This window comes from Salarias fasciatus, chromosome 4 (genome assembly GCF_902148845.1).
Source record: "Salarias fasciatus chromosome 4, fSalaFa1.1, whole genome shotgun sequence".
Classification (NCBI taxonomy): Eukaryota; Metazoa; Chordata; class Actinopteri; order Blenniiformes; family Blenniidae; genus Salarias; species Salarias fasciatus.
The window spans coordinates 10,813,376-10,833,569 of NC_043748.1; the positions used below are offsets into that span (position 1 = coordinate 10,813,376).

The 20,194-nt window shown below is 40.8% G+C and overlaps 1 protein-coding gene across 4 annotated transcripts; it reads right to left on the reverse strand.

Annotated features, from left to right (window-relative positions):
• Positions 1-294: 294 nt before the first annotated feature.
• Positions 295-20,194, reverse strand: LOC115386483 (serine/threonine-protein kinase/endoribonuclease IRE1-like). Of its 4 annotated transcripts, none has more exons than XM_030088774.1 (13): positions 20,054-20,194; positions 19,778-19,974; positions 18,382-18,425; positions 15,676-15,721; positions 6,547-6,637; positions 6,164-6,212; positions 4,392-4,469; positions 4,216-4,315; positions 3,912-4,111; positions 3,605-3,752; positions 3,329-3,456; positions 2,940-3,063; positions 295-1,621 (listed from the first exon to the last, which is right to left on the reverse strand). In XM_030088774.1, exons 4-13 carry the CDS (start codon positions 15,677-15,679, stop codon positions 1,572-1,574), a joined length of 972 nt encoding a protein of 323 aa, XP_029944634.1. In that variant the 5' UTR covers positions 15,680-15,721; positions 18,382-18,425; positions 19,778-19,974; positions 20,054-20,194; the 3' UTR covers positions 295-1,571. The 4 variants fall into 4 exon arrangements, with proteins under 4 accessions (XP_029944634.1, XP_029944635.1, XP_029944633.1 ...); XM_030088775.1 differs by having other exon boundaries at positions 295-1,571; positions 4,392-4,499; XM_030088773.1 differs by having other exon boundaries at positions 4,392-4,499.

Sequence of the window (20,194 nt, forward strand, 5' to 3'; positions counted from 1 at the left end):
ACTCACCTAATGCAGTTTGTTTCCAGGTCAATGTGTTTAAAAACAAACCCAAACTCACCAACCCTGGCAGCGTTTTCCTCACAGCAAGGTGCTGCGATGAGCTGAATGTTAAACTTCCTCTGCAGTGTGGCGAGATCTCACAAGCAAAACAAGCAACCAGGCTCATGACAACAAGCCACAAAACAAGTGACTTTTTACTCAAATAAAATAAATACACATATAGGAGGAGGACATGAACTTCAGACTGATTCTCACAATATAGTTATAAGTGATTGGTTATGCAAATTTTTCAGTTTTTTTATATTTATTTATTTTCATTCAAAAGACAACACAAAAAATATACATAAAATAAAGTAATATATACAAAAATGATTGAAAAAGGAGTAGAAAGAAGAATAACTCAATGTCTGCTCCTTCTTTCAACAGTTCATATTGTTACATATTTTCACAATATTTACTAAGGCCATCATCTTTTTCACCTTATTTTACGCTAGTTACACACACCTGTTATCATTTTTTCCCCTCTATCTACCTCTTCTTTATCCAGACACTTATATTCCGTCTACAATTTCGATCATTATCCATTTTCAAAATTTTCATTTTCAAATTCAGATTAATTTCCTGTAACCTTGAAGAACAAGTTTCCTGCATTGTTTCACAAATATGGAAGGATTATATAATACAGTAGACACACATACAGCAAATGAAGGCATCACTATGGCAATAACTGTACAACTGGAAAAAAAACTGAATAAATTGATGCAACTCTCAGGGCTCTAATAACTGAGACAGGATTGTGTGAAAGTTGAAGGTTAGAATTAAACTCATGCAAGGCAAAACATCCACATAACAGAGAAATCAAATGGGTCTTCAAAATGTTGTGAGCTGTAGCAAGTGGGTTTGTGTCCCTCACTCTAGAAAGTCAGCTCTGCCGTCAAACACACACTAAATGCGATTTTGTTTTTTGGTTTAAAGAATGACTTCTGACGGTTTTCACAATGAAATATTTTGCTAATAGCAGCTGTGGAATTTACAGACATTACCAGTGAGCAGCCTTTCACGATGGTGTGCAATGCTCTTAACTTTTTGGAGACAGAAGGCGAACATGCTGTAGGAGTTTCCTGTAACAAACTGGATCATAGCTTTTAGAGCATATACAAAAAAGGAAAAATCAAACTTTCTCAGTGAGAGAAAGAATGCAGACAATCAGTCCAGCTGCAGGAAAACCTCCCGCCTGCTCTCTCGTGGCGTGGCAGACGCAGGCGTGTTGGGGTGGCGTTCCTGTGTGTCAGCAGAAGGCAGCCGGTGGACTCCAGGCGCTGCAGGCCTGGTCCTCGCCAGTCCGCGGCCGGGCAGAGGGGGCCTGCTTCGCTTCCACTCCTTAAGTTGACGCTCCTGTCTGTGCTCCTGTCATCCGGACTCGTCCAGAGTCAATGGATCTAAGGGGATCTCGGGAGGACTGGACTCGCTTTGCCTGAATTTTCTTTCTTTGTTTTTCTTTTTAAATCAAATGTTTATTTTGATTTTTACTTGGTACATGACAATCATACATCCTCAATGCTGACCAGGATCTATGGATGCAAATAAAGACCAACAATAACCCTACAAGTTTTGAACATTGCTTCAAAGAGAGAGAAAGAAAGAGAAAAAAAAATCACAAATAAGACAAAATAATACATCAGAAGAAAGAGGGAGGGAAACAAAAAAATCCAGCTCACAATTAGGTATCATCCCATTGGGTGGTATTAACAGTGATATAAGACCAGCAATGTTCCCAGTCAGCTGCTGTGGCCCCCCCTGACGCCTGACCCCTGACCCCTGCCACTCAACTTGTGTAGAATACATTCATATGAAGCAGTCTTTACAGTCAAATTTACCCATTCTTTAAACTGCGGGGCTTTAGGAGTTTTCCAGTGTCTGAGGATAATTCTAGCAGCCACTGAAATCCCAGCCATAATAACAGAGAAATTTGCTTTTGATATGTTAGCTATCAGTCCTTTATCACCCACTAAACACAGTCTTGGGCTGAGTGACACATTTCTACCCAACCAAGCCTCCAGCATGCAAACAACAAGTATCCAAAAACGTTTGATAACTGGACATTCCCATAAACAGTGGATCAGCTTTCCATCATCATTCTGACATTTCCAAAACAATTAATTATTCATAAGGCCTAATCAGTCTCACAGGAGTCCAATAATATCTTTGTATCTTATATTGTGTAAATTTGCCTTTACATTCCCTCAAAAAGTTTCCACATTGTGAAATTATTTTCATCCATTCCTCATTCTCAAAAACAACCCCAATGTCCTTTTCCCATAAGATCTTCAGATGTTTTAGCTCAGTACTGAGTGCAGAGTTCATTCTCCTGTAGAATACTGATGCTCTATGATGCTGAGGTGACAGAACCAAATACCTCCAGAACATGGTTCTCCTCTGTTTTCCAGTCTAGTGATCTGACACAATTCCTTATCTGTAAATATTCCCAAAAACGTCTCCTTCCCCTTAAATTATATTTACTGAGTAGACCTTTACATTTACTCTTCCTCACAATGTCAACCTTATTTTATTGCACTTGTCCAAATTAATTTTCATCTGTTGTAAAACTGGATTAAGGTTTAAATGTGGTATTACCATAATATCACCATAAATGTATGACTGATGTCTGACCTCCTTAGATGTACCTTTATAATTTAATCCTCGATCTAAAGCTGATCTTTACACCTATGGGTGCATCTTGGGGGGGGGGGGATAAATAGGTGGCAGGTGTGGGTGTGCTGTTGACTAAAATTTGAATGAATACAGGGACTTTGAGTCAAAGCATTTTCTACGTTTCTAAGGTGCTTGCAAACACTAACAAAAACACAAACTAAAAATAAATGCAGGATAAACCCAACATGTTGAACTATACAACCACTTCTTTTAAGTCAAACTCTCACCTGTTTGCAGTAGAACTGTGATCTGCTCCCTCCAGTCTCCCTTGACCACAGCCCTCCCTCCTCGCTCCAGCTGTCTCACTATTGGTCCATCCAGCGGTTCCTTTTCTATTCTGTCACTCACATCCTGCCAACAACAAGAAAAGGTTTCAGAATACAAATGACTGTGGAAGTCAGAGAGCGAAACAGCTGTACAGTTCTGCTTTACAAACGTACACAAACCTGATTTCATAATGAGGCTGGATCATTCCAAAAGGACAAGTTCTCTCATCTGCAGCGTGTGTAAACAAACTACATGATACCAGCAGTGTGCTGCATTCAGGATAGAACCTGAACTACACCAGAGTCTGAAGAGGTAATCTCAAAAAACATGTGTTGGAAAAACGACTGACCTGAAAGAACTGCAACTCTTTCTCCAGACTCCAGAAGAAAGGATGTTTGAGAATACTTTCAGCTGAAGGCCTCCTGTAGGGATCCATGCTCATCATCTGCTCGATCAGATCTCTGGCTACAATGTCCCCTGGGAAAAAGCACAAATTGCTGGTTTTACTCTGTGATGAGGTTATGAGGTATGGCTGAACTTGATTTTACTTACTTCTTGTCACCAATGTCACCATTATTGTGAAACACTAGAAGTAAGAGAAAAACTGAAGAAGCTCAGGACTCACCATGTACGTCACTCTGCAGGTGATTGAGGCTGTATATTCCCAGCAGGATGTTTGCCTGCCGCTGCAGAGACTTGCCAAAAGGATGGCTGCCCTGGGACACCACGTAGTAAAACACACATCCAGCAGAAAAGATGTCGACTGCGTAGGTCTGCAAAAGACGAGAAAAAACTTATAAAACTAGAGGTTAACCTGGATTACAGTCAAACACCATCTCTGTAAGAAGGTTGAAGACATGCTGATTCTTGCAGCTTTTTGCGTCTATATTAGAATGTGATTCAAACAGGAGCATTAGGAGTTTCCCACTCACCGGGTTGTCTTTGCAGTCCTCGCTGAGAACCTCAGGGGCGATCCAGCCCTCGGTGCCCGGCACGCCAGACCTTCTGCTGAAACTGTGGCGACCCACCGCAAGCTTCTTACAGAAGCCGAAGTCTGAAATCATAGCTCTGACTCGGCCGTGCGCGTTAGGCATGGACACCAGGATATTGTGGGGTTTCAGATCTCTGTGGACTGCGCAAAGACAGAAGGCATGGCGTCAGTCGTTTCTGTGGTGTGGATCAAGTTTGATACAAAGCAATAGATGACAGTGAGAAGTCATATTCAAAGATACAAACCAATATTGAGAGAATGCAGATGGGCCAGTCCTGACATTGTCTGCTGAAGAAGCGCGACAGGTTCTAGTCCATCACGATTGAAGTCTTTTCTCTCCACGTACTAAGGATGCAAAACAGAAGGTTTGGTTGAGAAAATGCAGAGAGAAAGAATCAGTTAAAAAATAAAAATTGCCCACGTCATTTTCAGGAAATGCATGATGAATGACGTCCTCAGCAGCAGCGTTCTTCTGAGGGCCGTTGGCTGGGAGGGGAACCTCATAATGGTGAAAAGAAGGGTCTCTCAGCTATGACAGAAAAAAGTGATATTTTTACCGCTACTTTCAGAAGAGCTGAAATGTGGAGGAGCTCATCTCCTTGATGTATGTAAATTCCCTTTAATTACCATTACAAAGGAAAATGAGAGGTCAGTTTTGAACAATTCCTCAGACTCCACAGCACCAAATCTACAAGCTTCAAAATGTTTTATTGGTTATATAATAAAATATCTTTTTAGATTTCAATCTTCTTATAATACACTTGCATCTGGCAATTCGTGTGCAACATTTTAGAAATTTAATTAAGACTGTCTTCCACTAAGGTTATTAATTCATGCCTCAAATTATGACCATGCGGTATGTTTTAAAGGTTGTATAGAAGATCTTTATTACTAACAAAAATTAATTAAAGCTAAAAAATGGCGTCATTAAACTGTAGCAGCCTTGTTTTTATCGTGATCAAAAAAAAAATCATAAACATTAATCAACTCTGGACGTTGTAAAACCAACATTACTTTAGCCAATCAATAACGAGGTAGCCTCGTTATCTATTGGTTTTCTAACGTGTCAATCAACCTCTCTGCATTTGTAGTGTAGCTGTCATGTCATCCTACGCACTTTTCGTACCCCCCTCCCCCACGCACTCCACCCCTCTCCACCATGCTAGGCTCTGCTGCCGCTATCAACACCTTTTCACCTGTAGACTTGAGACAATTTTTCTTAATCATAGCTGCAACGTGCTTGGCATTTGGCGAAAATGTATGTTTAATCTTAAAACAAGACTTATATGAAAAAGTCCAGAGAGTGAGAGGAGGAGGTGGGGTTTGTTTACGCCTGCAGGCTGCAGCATACAGACAGATCGGCTGTGAGCTCAGAGCTTCTGCTCCAGTCCTGCAGCTCCACACAAACCTCCCCGTCCTCCTCTGATCAACCCGAGAGCAGGGACGGCTCAGGTACAGGATTTGGCGCAAGTGCAGGATTTTCCTTATATTCGCTGTGTTTTGTGTTGTTCAAAAGGACACGTTGGTAGCTATGTGTTAGTGCTATGATGCTAAGTTGCTACATGCTATTTTCTGCGTAAGGAGGAGGCGTTCCTCCGTAGAGAGCAGGGGAGGAGGGGGTGTGGGTCACGCATGTCAGCATTTCAAAAAGGACTAACAGTCACTGTATTTCTCTTTCCATGGAAAATCCTCTATACAACCTTTAACATCAAGCCCCTCTGAGTCCAACTCCAAAATCCAAAAGTGGATGAGGAATGGGCACATTTTAAAAGACGTGTTTTCTTTTCATTCCGTTAAAATAACGTGTTGATACACACAGATCTGCACAAGCATAGTGCTCCGCGGAAGGATATACCGGTGCACAGCGGCTGAGTCTATGGCTTCGACTGCTGTGCTCTGGTATATCCTTCCGCGGAGCACTGCACATGCACAGGTCTGTGTGTATCAAAACGTTATTTTAATGGATTGAAAAGAAAACATCTTTTAAAATGTTTTATAACCATTCAGATTTACTTCACGTGCTAATATGCCGTCCCCTGGACCACTGGAAGGAGTATTTTGTCCACTTTTGTCAGTCCGGCTCTGTTTCCTCTTCACTTCCAGCAGCTAAGCTAAGCTAACTACGATGCTAACAGCTGAAAACCAGCCAGTGGAAGCACAGACACAAAAAAGGTATTCATGAGCTTATCTCACTTTGTAAATGATAGGGATAGGGCGTGGGTCCAAAATCTTCGGCGTATTCCTTTAAAGAACCAAAAAAAATTTGTAATTCAATGAATGTGGTTTTTATAATGGCTAACAGAACAGTTACAAACCTGCTGCATTCATTTAATCACATAATGTACAAATTGTTCAAATTGTAAAGCACAGTTAAGCAATGGCAGGCAACTACTAGCAGGTATTATCTATATACTATTTTCTGATTTCCACAAATAACTTCATGAAAAATTTGTGCACTAATGCACTGTACACTGTTTTAGATGATACCTCCGCTAAGTTGCATAGTTGTGCTTCACAGCATTGGTAAGTTTCAGCTGTGCGTTGGAGTGGCCTCAAGTTCCTGGGGAGTCACTTACCTGAGGATTTTACTTGGACAACCACACAGCAGCCCCGTTTGAAAAAGCACAGTCGATGCTCCACTCTCTTCAGGTGCTGTGGAGGAACCACCTGGAGGAAAGACTGCAGTTGTCCTTTTAATGGGCCAACAGTCTGTGCTGATGTACTGACTGACTCTCTGGTTTGCAGCATACTCCAACACAGACCGGACAGCTCTGCAGAAGCTCACTGGGACTGTAGAGAGAATTGGTGTCTGCCCTCTGCCATCCTCTGGACAACATTGTGACCTCCCGCTGCATCAGCAGAGAAAAGATATTCTGGACAGACTGTACAGCGGTAATTTTCTGAACCCCACCCAGTTCAGAAAATGTTTTGCCTACTGCTGCCATCAGGGAAGACACTCAGATCCTTAAAATGCAGGATAAATAGGCTGAGACACACTTTTTCCCCCAAGGTTCATCAGACCTCTGAATTTAAAATAGTAACACATGACTAGTGGAGTTGCTTGATGATTGCCCCTGACAATAAGATCCCCCAGATTAGAACCCATCTTGGTGCTCTAGGTTTCTCTGTCAAACTCATCATCAGAAATCTCAGGGGTTGATCAGGCCATGCCATTGGAAGCCAACTCTCGTCAGCTGACCAAAAACTGTTTTCATCACCTGAAAAACAATGTCTAAGGTCAGAAAAACGTTGTCAAAGTCTGACCTTGAATTGATCATTCATGCTTTTATTTCATCCTGTTCGGATTTTTTTAATTCTATTTTTACTTGTTTGAACATGACTGTCCTAAACAAACTCCAAACTGTTGAAAACTCTGCAGCTAGACTACCCACAGGTATGCCCAGAACATCCCGCACTACATCCGTCCTGTCCAGCCGTGAGTGGCTTCCTGTCAAGTCTCGGATTGATCTTAAAATTTTAGTTCTCACTTTCCAGGCCTTGCATGGTTAGGCCCCTCCAGCATGTTAGAAATTTGTTATGCATCCACTCATCACAGCAAACCCTTTGGTCATCAGGCCAGAAATTCTTGAAGGTCCCAGAAACACGGTTTAAAACCGGAGGGTACGAATCTTTTCAGGCTGTTGCCCCCAGACTCTGGAACCACTTGCCCCCTCCATATGGCAAAGTCTATGGACTTGTTAAAAACAAAAAAACAAAAAAAAAAACTTAAAGATTTTTATATAGGGTAGAGTTTAGCTGAATGCTTCACCAGAGAAATCCTTGTTTTGTAAGTGATATTTGTCTTCATCTTGTACTCTACAGCACTTTGCGATTTTTATGTGAAAAGCACTTAGTAAATGACCTTCTTAATTCACTTACAGTAAACTCAAAAAAAAAAAAGGATCCATGGTATTTATCAACATGCTTCATTTATTTTCAATGACAGAACATCCAAATATTGTAAAAAAAAAACAAAACAAAAAAACAATTTGCATCCATTCAAAAAAACAAATTTTGCATTTGCAGTTTTATCTGGAGTTTGAAACTTCAACATGGTTACATTCCCTTTAGCACAAAATACATACTTTTTTTCGACAGTGACCAATTGCTTGAACTAAATTATTGTTGACAATTACATTTTATACTTTATACAAGTCCTTAAAAATGCAAACACACATGTTATTGTAATACATTGGTGTGATAATCACAGTTGGTCTTCCATTAATACACCTGTGTTAAAACTGAATGAAGTACCTGAATGAAGAATGACACAATCATTACATTTGTTGTTAATTTCCTTGACAATCTCTTTCTCCCTTGCAGCATTTTCATACAAGGTGAATTGAAAACCCATACAAACCCAAAAGCCACTATGATTATATTTTCAAATTTTTTCCATGAAACTGCTTGCATTAATGGCACTTGCATCCATATTAAAAAACAACAGATTCAGATTTTAAAATATATCTTACAGCTTGCAAAGCTAATATTCACATGACTTGCATTTTGTTTTAATGATTCAAAAGCTTCAAAGCTTAAGTGAACTTTCATTAATCCCTTTATACTTCTGGTCCTGAAGTGGGGATCAGACACTGGCATGAGAAAGTCTTTCACCCTCAGGCATCAGCACTACTTTTTCACACTGATGTTGCACGCAACAGGACCTCTAAAGGTGAACCCCAAATAGAACGTAATGTTTTCATTGCTATGAGGCACTGAAGGGATGTAAAGAGGCAGGATGCTGAACTTCTTTTTCTGAGGGCCTTCAAGATACAACTTTCCATCTTCAGTCCATCCAGAAACTTGTTTCATCATGTTCGTGATCTCAGGCATTTTCCATGCTGCACCACTAAACCACTTCATGCGCTTCTCAGAGACTGAGAACACCTTGGTCACTCTTTCAAACTTTCTCTTGTGGACAAATTTATCCAGCCCATTCCCATTTCCAAGGAAAAAGTGGGTGTAAAGCCTTCTTTGCCTCTGAGGGATGTCTTTCATCTTGTTCCAGTAGCCTTTTTCCAAGTGTTCAACAGCTGACTGGACAATTTCATACTTTGTTTCTTTCTCATGGTCGGTGTCATTGTCGTCAGGCCAGAACAGCAAGGTCAGCAAGAACAGCGCACTCGGCAAACATTTTCTCTTGTCAGCTGGAAACTGACGACAGAGTGCCTGTAAGTCCTTCAGAGGTGCAACCTTTTTATTCTGAGGTGACAGGCAGTTCAGGGAGATCTGGGTCATTATGTAATTGACAATATCCCGTTGACCAAAGTTGGCCTTCAAAGCATTGCTTGGGTAAAGAGAAAGAATATCCTCAAGTAGGCACACCGAATTGCTTTGGTCAATTAGTTTGGAGAGGATAGATGTGATATTACCCCCTCCAAGATGGTAGATGAGCATACGTTTTTGGAAAGGAGTTAGATTGGCTTGATGGATGGGCTGCCCATGTTGCAGGAATGCAGAAGAATATGATTCACTGAAGTACTTCCCATACTCCGAAGACTTTTTTGCCAACCAAGTCAGTGGATGACTTATCTTCTCTTCAGGACTTTCTGGAGTCTCAACTTCATCTGAATATATGTCTGTCTGGAAGTAACTCAGATCCTCGGAAATCCATTCCAAAGCATCTTGCATTGACTTGTTGAGGTTTTTCAATCGATCATGAAATGGTTCCCAAGCATCTTTTACTTCCTCAGGAATGTAATCCGTTACCAGGTACTTCATGCACTCTGAATGGCCATTAGCTTTGTTAGCAAACACTTGCAAAGAAGAGATGAGCTTCAGGAGGCTGCAGCCAACCTCAACTTCAGCAAAAAATCCAGAACTGTTCAAGTTGTCCACATCTGCGTTTGCTGCTCTTTCACATTCTTGAAAACACTCAAGAGCTTTCAGTGCCGTCTCCACAGCATTCGCTGTGTTTTCCGCAGTTTTTGGTTTATTCTCAATGGCTTTGCACTTTGCTTGGAACCATTTTCTGTACACTTGCCCTTTAGTGTCAAGGATGTACGAGTTATAGGGCAGTTGTTTAGCTGCAGTTTCAGCCCAATATCTGGCTTCTTCAAACTTTTCATACGTGTAATGAAGACGAGCAAGCTGTTGCGCAAAGAATGGATCATCGTGGAACTGGTGGAATGCTTCCTTGAGCAACTCGATTGCTTTGTCTGGGCTGTTTTCATTTTCACGCACATGGTCAATGAGAGGAGAGAAAAAACTATCATATTCATCTCCTTTGCTTATTCTGGATCTTCTCAAGAAAAGTTGTCTCAAGAAAGACAGATAGTCATCCCTTCCAAACCTGTGCTCAAAAAGCACATTTTCATGGAGCAAATCAAACGCCAAACTGCAATGGGTCTGTTGGGGTCCCAGAAGCTGCAGGAGTATTTCTTTCGCAACAAGGGGATGAATGATTCTGATTGATTCAATGTGTGTCTTTTCATCTCTGAGATGCAAAAACACTAATTTAGCCTGTTCACTGAGGGATTTCTCAAAGTGATGCTGGCGAAACCTCTCCAGGTGAATGTGTAAAGCAAGCAATGCTTCACAATGGGACTGAGAGATGAAAGAATTTTGAACGTAGGTGTTGAGCAATGCCACATAGTGAATGAGGCGCGTGACAACAGAGCTTCGGTCAATGTCTTGGAGCAAATGTTCAACAAACTGTTGAACATAATCAAGACTGAATTCATTGCTCATTAAAACAAATGTCAAGATGAAATCTGGCTCATACTTGTCCTCAAGCACCTGTCGCTTTCCAGCAAACTTTCTCTTCTCTTCAGCTGACAGTTTGTGAGTGACAGACACATTCTGCAGGGGAGACTCCTTGCATCTCTTTTCTGGATCATTGGAACGTCTGCAGCTCAGTAAAATGAAACACAGAGTTTCATACTGGATTTTTTTGGTGTTAATGGCAACCTCCAGTTCATTCCTGAGATCATCAAGATACTCTTTGTTTGAGTCTTCAATCAGAAGCAGCACGGGGAGACACGACTGTGGATCTTTTTCTGTATGTTCTCTCAACTGAACAGCATGCTGAGCAACAACACCTGCTGAGTATGAAGGCTTCACAACGGCACACCTCAGCTCTTTCCTGTACTTCCACAGTACCTGTCTGGCCACAGTGCTTCCACCACTGCCTGGATGGTGATAGATGTTAATAACGATCACTGGAGTTTGATCTGCATTGTATTTCAAAGCATCTTTTAGGAATTTTGATGTTTCCCGATATGCATCTCTTTCAATCACCTCCCCAACATACTTGTGATCGGCAAGCCAAAAGTTCAACCAAGTCACTCTGCCCCCATGGTAGAACTGACTTTCTATGTTGGCTTTTTCTTCATCAATGAAGTCTTTGCTTGTTTCGTCACAATGATCAACTGTGAGAATTTCCAAACAGTACATCTGTTCCTCTACTTGTGTTTCAAGTAGACAGGTTCCTTTAACAAAGACTGGCAGGGATTTGCTGACACATGCTTTGACAGGCTGTACATGTTGCAGCGTTGCGTTGACATGGCACATTTTCATCCCAACAACACTTGAATTGTTCACCACCGCTGTTCCACATGAACCCTCTGTGAAGCTTTGCCATTTCTGGAAGTTGGTCTCAGATTCACTGATACAGATGATGTCCTCATGACCTTCCATGTCTGTGAAGAACTCATAAAAAGTGTGCAAGAGCGGCTTGTCCACTGGAGAGGTGAGAAGAAAGATGACTTGAAATGCCCCTTTTGGTAGGATTTGTTTACAGATCAAAGACACAGATTCCCGCAGCAAAGTAATTTTTGTCTTGATCCAAGTCATCTCATCACATGGAGTTTCATTTCCTTTGAAGTCAGTGCGACCATTGCAGAAGATCCAACTTGTTTGCTCAAAAGATGCAAGAAGTCTGAGAATTCTTTGATGCTCTTGCCACTGGGCATCCTGTAGCTCTGCAGAAAATGCATGTTTGCAGTGTGATGCTGAAGGTATTTACTACAAAGTCCTGATATCTTTGAGTCTGGGTCAAAGTCAAACACGCAGAAAATCTTCATGTTAAGTAGCCACTCAATGTGGCAGAGATCCTCAGGTGAGAATTTGTTTGTGACAAGTATGAACCATTTTTCCTTTTCAATGAATTTCTTTCCACTTGTCATCAGCATTGTGAGTTTCCTTCCGAGGTCTTGGCATATCCCTGGAGCACGAAGGAACTGATTTTTCTCGGCCTCATCTCTTTGTGCATCTCGATCTCTGACTCTCTGGTAAAAGTCACCTACATCACTCACTGGCTCGGTTTTTGAGCCTACCCTTCGCAAAATTGCTTCTTTCTCATATTCTATTTTGTTAGTGGACTCTTTGAAGTTTGGCAGGCGTACTGCGTAAACTTTGTTCTTGACAATCTTCAGTGAGGGCACAATGTCAACCTCCACTACGTAACTCTTTTCTGTGTTGTCCAAATCCATTACCTCAATGAACCTTGGTGGCCGCACACACTGACGTACATGCTCCTTGTCAGAGGAGAAACACCTTTCAATGTAATCCAAGGCATCGACATAAATGTCCTTCTCTTGTACAGGGATACCAATGATCTCACCGTGAACATATCCTGCATCCTCCTTGCTGTCCATCACACCAAAGTGTATTGTGCCATTTGTTCTGATGTTCATGCATCCAGTTGCGAATTTCAAAACCTCTTTGGCAAACTTAGCTTGCAGTCTTGTGCGGTCCAGTCCTGCAGCCACAGCAAAAGATTTGAACTCATGGCATGGAGACGTCAGATTAAAAGCACCTGATTCGGGTTGCAGGACTCTGTGCTTCACATATATGAAATCAGTGGCATCTTGATCAAATGGCCTTGGCTTGCAGTCCTCTTTTGAAGTTTGCAAGCTTTTAGGCTGAGCAACTTGTCTTTCCTCCAATACGTCTTGATGACTCATATGAACCTGTTCTGAAGACGTTTCACTTGTTCTGGAAAGACCATGAACAGATTTGTGACTGATTTTTTGCTCCACCGCAGCTTTTTTGCCACCAGGCATCTTTTTTTTCTCCTCACATTTTTGCAGGGACCTGAGAAGCTCATCTCTTTTTTGAAGAACGAAATGAGCAGGCCCTAATTTCATGTCAATCTTTGATTTCAGAAAGTCTTCGTCAAGTGTGAGAAGAATTTTTCCATCGACTTCTTCCTTGTAGATCTTTTCTATGTAGTGGTCTTTGACTTCGATTGATCTTAGCCAGGAGCTTACTTGGGATTCAGTCCAATCCTTGGGTGATCCCCCAGGTTCGTCAGCTAAAACAGTGAAAACAGATTCAATTAAATGGGCTTTATATTTAATATAGAATGATACCTATCTTTCCCATTTCAAAGCCAAGTGATTATTTTTGAAATACTTATTTTACACATGAAATATTGTTCATTTGCACACTGAACACGGTATATATTTATTAGCCTGGCATGCCAGATTGACTTCATGTGTTCCACACATATAAAGACAGTCTGGTACCGCGCCATTGGGGCATCATTTCAAACAGGCTGACGAGAGGCGGGACTATTGAGCGGAGAGAACCAATTCCAGAAACAAGGCTGTGACGCAACCACAATGCGACGTACACAGCGCTCCGTTGTAGTCGTTTCGTAGTCCAAAACATGGGATCATGGCATGGAGTTTTCCGTCCATTTTACCCCCAAATTCCACCGGACGCTTAAGCCCCACGCCGGCGTCTTGTTCATGAAATCAACGCACACCGGGAGAGCAGCGCAGCGCCGCGCTGTGTAGAAGCGGCAACCTGGAGCGAATCACCAGCGCCGTGGAGCGGCGCTTTTGAGTCCGGTGGAATTTGGGTGTTAGAAAGAAAAGCCTTCAAAGCAGATTCTTGCTGTGGTTTCAGCGCCAAATTCAGTTCGTTCAAAACTTCAGACAGAGCCGTAATAAAACCTCGCTGTGTTGCAGCCGCCACCATGATTGTTTTGAGGGGGGTATAAAATGACGCATCGCTAACTCCCGCCTCTCGTGGGCTGTGATTGGCCCGGCAGAAGTTTGCCGGGCAGAAGTCAGATTCAATTGGCGCGGTATCAGACTGTTTCCCCATGTATCCTTGAGCACGGAGAGACAGTCTGGCGTGCCAGGCTATATATTTATTTCTAGACATGTTTTGGCCACCCTGCACTCTTGGTCGACAAGGTTATTTCTAAAGCATTTTTGCATGACACCAGCAGTGACATACTGAGAGCAACCAGAATAAACAAAAAACCAGTGTTGTTTTCGTTAACAATGACGATAACGAAAACAATTCGTCAACGCCCCTTTTTCCCGTGACTAAAACGAGACGTGACGAGCTAAAAATATCTCTTTAAAGACGGAAATGTGACGAGACGTATCTTTTGTTTTCGTTAACGAGACGAGACGAGACGAAAATGTCAGTAATTTGACTTTCAAAATAAATTAAAACAAATGCGATTCCCCCAGCTTGTTCACGCAGATCGGCTGCTTTACTCTGAAAATATCAGCAGTTCACGAGCTGCTTCCTGTTTGACCACCGTGCGCTGCATGCACCGGCGCACTAGAGCGCATGGAGCAACTTTCGCCGGGGCTCGGCGGGAGGAAAAGACGCAGTGATTTATGGATGAACTTTAATCAGAATCCAGCAGAAAATAATACAGAATGCCTGGTTATGGGAGACGGAGGATCTGATCCAACTGTTTGACTGCTTGTTCTTACTGTGAAACTGCTATAGGAGTGCACCATTGATTAGTGAAGATTTTTTTCACCAAGTACCTAATAAATCTTTACTTCTTCTTTTTTTTTCTTTTTTGAAAAATAATTCAGGTGTTATCTTATTTTGAAGAAATGTATTTTCACTTTTGTTTAAAATTTGTATAGAGAAAATTCAGGTAAGGAATACTTACAAAGTTTATCAAACTCAAGTTATGTTTGTCATTTCAGTTTTGAAGACTTACAAGTGTTTCAAACCATCAAATACCCAAGGAATTAATTTTGTTTATTTCAGTTGTTTTAATGGTAGTATTTTCCTAATAACCATCTTAGTATTGGTTTTATCGTTCCTCCAAAAGAATAACAGGCAGTTGCTCTTAACAGTTCAAATCAGTAACATAGAAACAGAACAGATAAGTTTTTAATAAAAGATCTCAGCTTTTATATCAGTATGGACATTATAAAAATAGCTTGAAAGTATCAGCAAAAATCCTATTAGTCCTCTCATTCTGTCTGCAGAGCTCATATAAGCACTGCATTGAGGTTGTAAAGAATCAAACTAGTCCAGTTTATTATTTAATATTCGAAGGCATCAGTGTGTTCTGTTGTTTTTGTGCCATTTAAGTATATTTTATTATGTTTGTTTGGTTTACAATTTCCTTTGTCTTTTTCCTTTTAAGGCTTTTTTATGACTAAAACTGGACTAAAACCCGTTTGGTTTTCGTCGACTAAAACTAGACTAAAACTATGAAGTGTAAAAATGACTAAAACTAGACTAAAACTAATAAGCATTTCGTCCAAAAGACTAAGACTAAAACTAAATCAAAATAGGCTGCCAAAAACAACACTGCAAAAAACAAAAACAAAAACAAAAAAACAGTAATAAAGACAAAAGAATATCATAAAATGTGACATTGTAAATATAGATATGTACAGGATAAAAACCATTTGCAAAGAAAAAATACATTCAACTCAAAAATGTAAACTTTTTTTAAAGAGGCATTAACAGAAATCTTGATTACTCACCCATGATGAATTCACTTTCTATGTCAAACCAGCAGAGAAATTTTATCTGCAAAAGAAAAAAAATCATCCCATCATTGTGTATTAAGTGTGTACCTGATCAAACTTTGTGATGAACTTTTTTGTTCTAAATTTATTTAGCTTTTATTTAACCAGGTCAATCCCGTTAAGACAATTTCTTTTTCAAGGTCAACCAGGTCAAGACAGCAGCTTAAGTCATTGTTTCATCATGCAGTGCAGAGGTCAAATAAAATACAAATCAGGCAAGATAAAAACAAAATACAAACAGATCAGAGTAAAAAAAGTCCAATAATGGGACCATTGTGTAAAGCAGGAACAAGAACGATGTGAAGCAGATTCCAGTTTCCCAACAAAGTTTCTGAATGTTTTAAGAGAGACCAATTTCTTCAGGTTTACACTTTTCTGGAGTGATGTACAGGCAGCGGGTGCAGAATACATAAATGAATGGTTGACAAATTCAGTGCAAACTTTAGGGACCTTTAATAAATAATGGTTGTTTGAGCGTATAGAAAAACTGCTCTGGATTCTTGCAATATAGTCGCATAAATACTTGGGAAAGGAGGCATAAAATGGCTTGATATAAAAGTGTACCAATGTGAAAAACAGCTTGCAGTCAACAACAGCCACTCAACTCTGCTGTATGAGGTACACATACATGGCAACAGAAAATTCTGATTTCACCTGAACCGGGGGGGGGGGCTGTATTGCACCTCCACAATCACACGCTCCTCCTCCATGGTGAAGTGGGATGAGACTGCCATATATGGGTACAATGACGACCGAGTGATTTGCAGATTGTTACAAATCTCAGAGCTCCATAATACACAGAGTCATAGATCTGTATGTCTTGGAGCGAAGTCTATGTGTGTATGGCTGTGTGGAGTGATGCAACTGCTGCTATTCAGGTGTTAATTTAGGCAGATTTAAAGGTGGTATGGACAATTTTTTTTTCTGTGGCTTTTGGGGTGGATTGTCTCAACTATTGGCTCACCACCATGTCCATTAATCTGGTGAAGGCGCTTGCGTTCAGCATGCTTTCACCTGGCTGCGCCCGCGTACAAGTCTTAAATTACCCCGTGAGCTCTGCTTTCGAGTCTGTCATCGTGAAAATCAGTCGGGAAGTCTGCGACAGAAAGTTTTCAGCGATGCTGAGAGGGGGCTGTAAACAGCGACGTGCACGCACAGGTAAGCAGTGTGAGCTCACACACGCACGATCCCAGCATTTGATGGGTGTTTTCTCTGGAGGAGCAGGAGGATGGTCTGGTGCATGTGCATCATTCAAAAAGACACTGACAGTCTCTGGACTCTAACTTCTGGGAAAATCGTCCATACCACCTTTAAAGCTCTGCTCCAGGGCTGAAACGGTCCTCAGTTTCGGGGTTAACTCCCTTCATTCACAGCAGTCCGGAAAGCGAAGAAGGCAAGAGTCAGACTGTAGCACCTATTCCCATTGTTCCGATAGTAAACACTGCCACTCCTGCCAAAGCTCACAACAGCTACTGTGATCACCAGCCACTCGCTCTCTTCTCCACACCATGTCTCGGTCAGTCAAGACTGTTAAACTTTGTTTTGAAGTTGTGTGAACACACTTTGTGATATAAACATAATTGACAACTATCTGGGACAAAATGTGCCCGATGCCAATATTCATCTATACGCTGATGACACTATTATTTACTGTTGTGGTTCAACAGCTGCCAAATCGATTGGGTCCCTACAGAAAGATTTTGATGTGGTGCAGCACACAATTTTGTCACTAAAACACATCTTAAATGCTGACAAGATTAAGCTAATGTTGTTCTCAAAAGCTAAAAAGATGGAGACCTCTTGTACTATTCCACCAGTATCCACTCTTGAAGGAAATGTTATAGAAGTGGTTCATATGTACAAATATCTTGGTATCTGGCTTGATGACATTCTCACCTTTAAACCCCACATAGATAATATGGCAAAGAAACTTAAATTGAAATTGGGTTTTTTCTTTAGAAATAAATTCTGTTCTCTTTTAACGTGAAAAAAAGGCTTGTCACTGCAACTTTTTTTTGTCAGTTTTAGATTATGGAGATTTGTTTTATATGGATGCTACTGCTCAATGTCTTCGCAAGATGGACAGTCTTTATCATGCTTCTCTAAGATTTAAAACGAACAATAAAGCCGAGACCCATCATTGTCACTTGTATTCTCGTGTGGGATGGCCTTCCTTTTCCACTCGGAGACTTGGACATTGGTATACCTTCATTTACAATTGATGTTTGTATGAATGAGGCTTTTGAAAATACAATGTATATCAATTTCAAAACACCTTCCATGAGTGCATGCATGATCACTTTCAGCTGTATGCAGCCACTTGTTTTCAATTTGAAATAGTCAACTATAGTATTAAAATCCATTGCCCAAATACACTGAATGTAAAGTATTTCCTTTCATTTGACAGGCAGGGGGCAACAGCAAAGTGTGGAGCCACTTCACAGAGGACCTAAAAGGTGCTGAATGCAACATCTGCGGCGTCAAAGTTCACCAGGGCTCCAGATTTATCATTGTTAATATCTACATTTTGTATTAAAGTTCCTTATTTTAATCATGGAGTGTTCCGTTTTATCCCTTAATTATATATTTGGTATTATAAATGTACAGTATGTATGGGAAAAAAAAGGAATTATTTCATGAACATAAATCTCAATTACTCACCCATGGTTTCTTCTCTCTCTGTCAAGCTATCAGACACTTCCCATCTGCAAGGGAAATAATTCAATCCATTAATATACGGCAAATGTTTATTTGATGAACCTTTTGACATGTCAGTGTAAATCAGATCAGCCCTGGCCCATTGAAACATTCTCTGCTTGCTCGTTTTCGATATAACAGTGATGTGTTGCTGGAGTTACATTTTTTTTTCTCTCCGTCAATAATACAAATCAGATTCATCAAATGGATATCAGTTAAAATTAGTCCGTCCAGAAAAAAATGATCATACGATCACATAATTCAATGCATAATCAGCCAAAATACAAATTCATGGTCGGTCCCGCATTTTAATTTTTATTTCATGTAATTTATTTATAATGTTGATCGGTGATTGATAGAATCACTGCTAAGACTTGCCTCCTCAGCGTGACTGTTCCTGCACTCCAAGCTGTTTATCTGGTCCTTTACCGCAAATCATGCATACAAAACAAAGCGCATACATGCTTCATTTTCTAAAAAGCTTTAAATCAGACCTTGATATATTATGCACGTTTTGTACGAGGCTGAAGATAGCATTCAATTCAGCATTTAAGGGAAAAATATTTTCCCATTTGGCGAAAATATATCCATTCTCTGTACTACTTATTAACATAAAACTACATTAAACATTTTAATCGAGGCGAAAACATTGCCAGATAATCAATTTTGAATATCTACAACCTTTATTATATTTTCGAAAATTGAAAGCAGAGCATATTTAATAGTAATCTACATAACTACAACAAATTGAAGGAGGTCCAGTTCGAAAACCACTGGACCTAGACTTCTCAGTTCTGGACCAGGTTATTCGACAGTGTTTTTTCTGAGACTGGAGTCCCTTATTGACCCCACTTTTTGTACAAATAAATAGAAAAAAACGAAGAAGGCGGCATTACGAAGTCCACAAATGAGTCTTATTTGCCAACAAAAATTAGCACAAAAGACAGAGCAAAGTGTTACCTTACATTATTACAGGAGTTGTAGCATATTCTTTTTGGAAAACTCTGGTTTGGATTAAAACAAGATGGATTCTTCTAGCATTTTCTGTCCTGTGGCCTGCTGGCTCATCACAGGAAGTCACCAGAAATGACTCATTAAGGCAGTAAGAGCAGGGTGTTGAGGAATAACCTATTTTTTTTCTTATCAAACCTCACTTTTTGCAAGTTCCCGCAATTTTATAGCATAAATTTGCACAAATATCCCGCATATTGTATTGCATTTTTTTTTTTTTTTTTTTTTTTAAGAAAACGTAACGCATAATAAACTACGCTGGCAACATCACACAAAAAAAACAAAAAACTCAGCATTTTTCTGGAATGACTAAAATAACCCCCCAAAAGGCAATAATGATGGGTCCTACCCGGGTAAAGAAGTAAGGAAACGCTGCTGTCGTCCATTTCCCGCTGCGGACTGCAGTCAGAAGGAGACTCCCCCGCAGCTCCTCTCTGGACTGAAGTCTGATCAGGTCTCGAGTTTCGGTTACGAGGAAACGATGGAGGGGCGTCTGGCCCCCACTGCAGCCCAGACTGAGCGCTGCGTGCAGTTTAGCGGTGCGATCTGGAGGAGAAATGGTTAGATTTCGCATTTCTAGTTCTACAGGATTTAAAGGCAACGTTTTCTGAAAGAAGTACGATACCTTGAGTCCTCCTCAGAAATGACACCGAGGGGGAGATCGCTGCTGTGGCCGAAGGCAGCCCCCCTCACTCTGGCGGTGTTGTGCAGAAATGTGAGCGGCTGCACGAGCGGAGGCATCGCGCCCTCCTACCCAGGGTTGCCA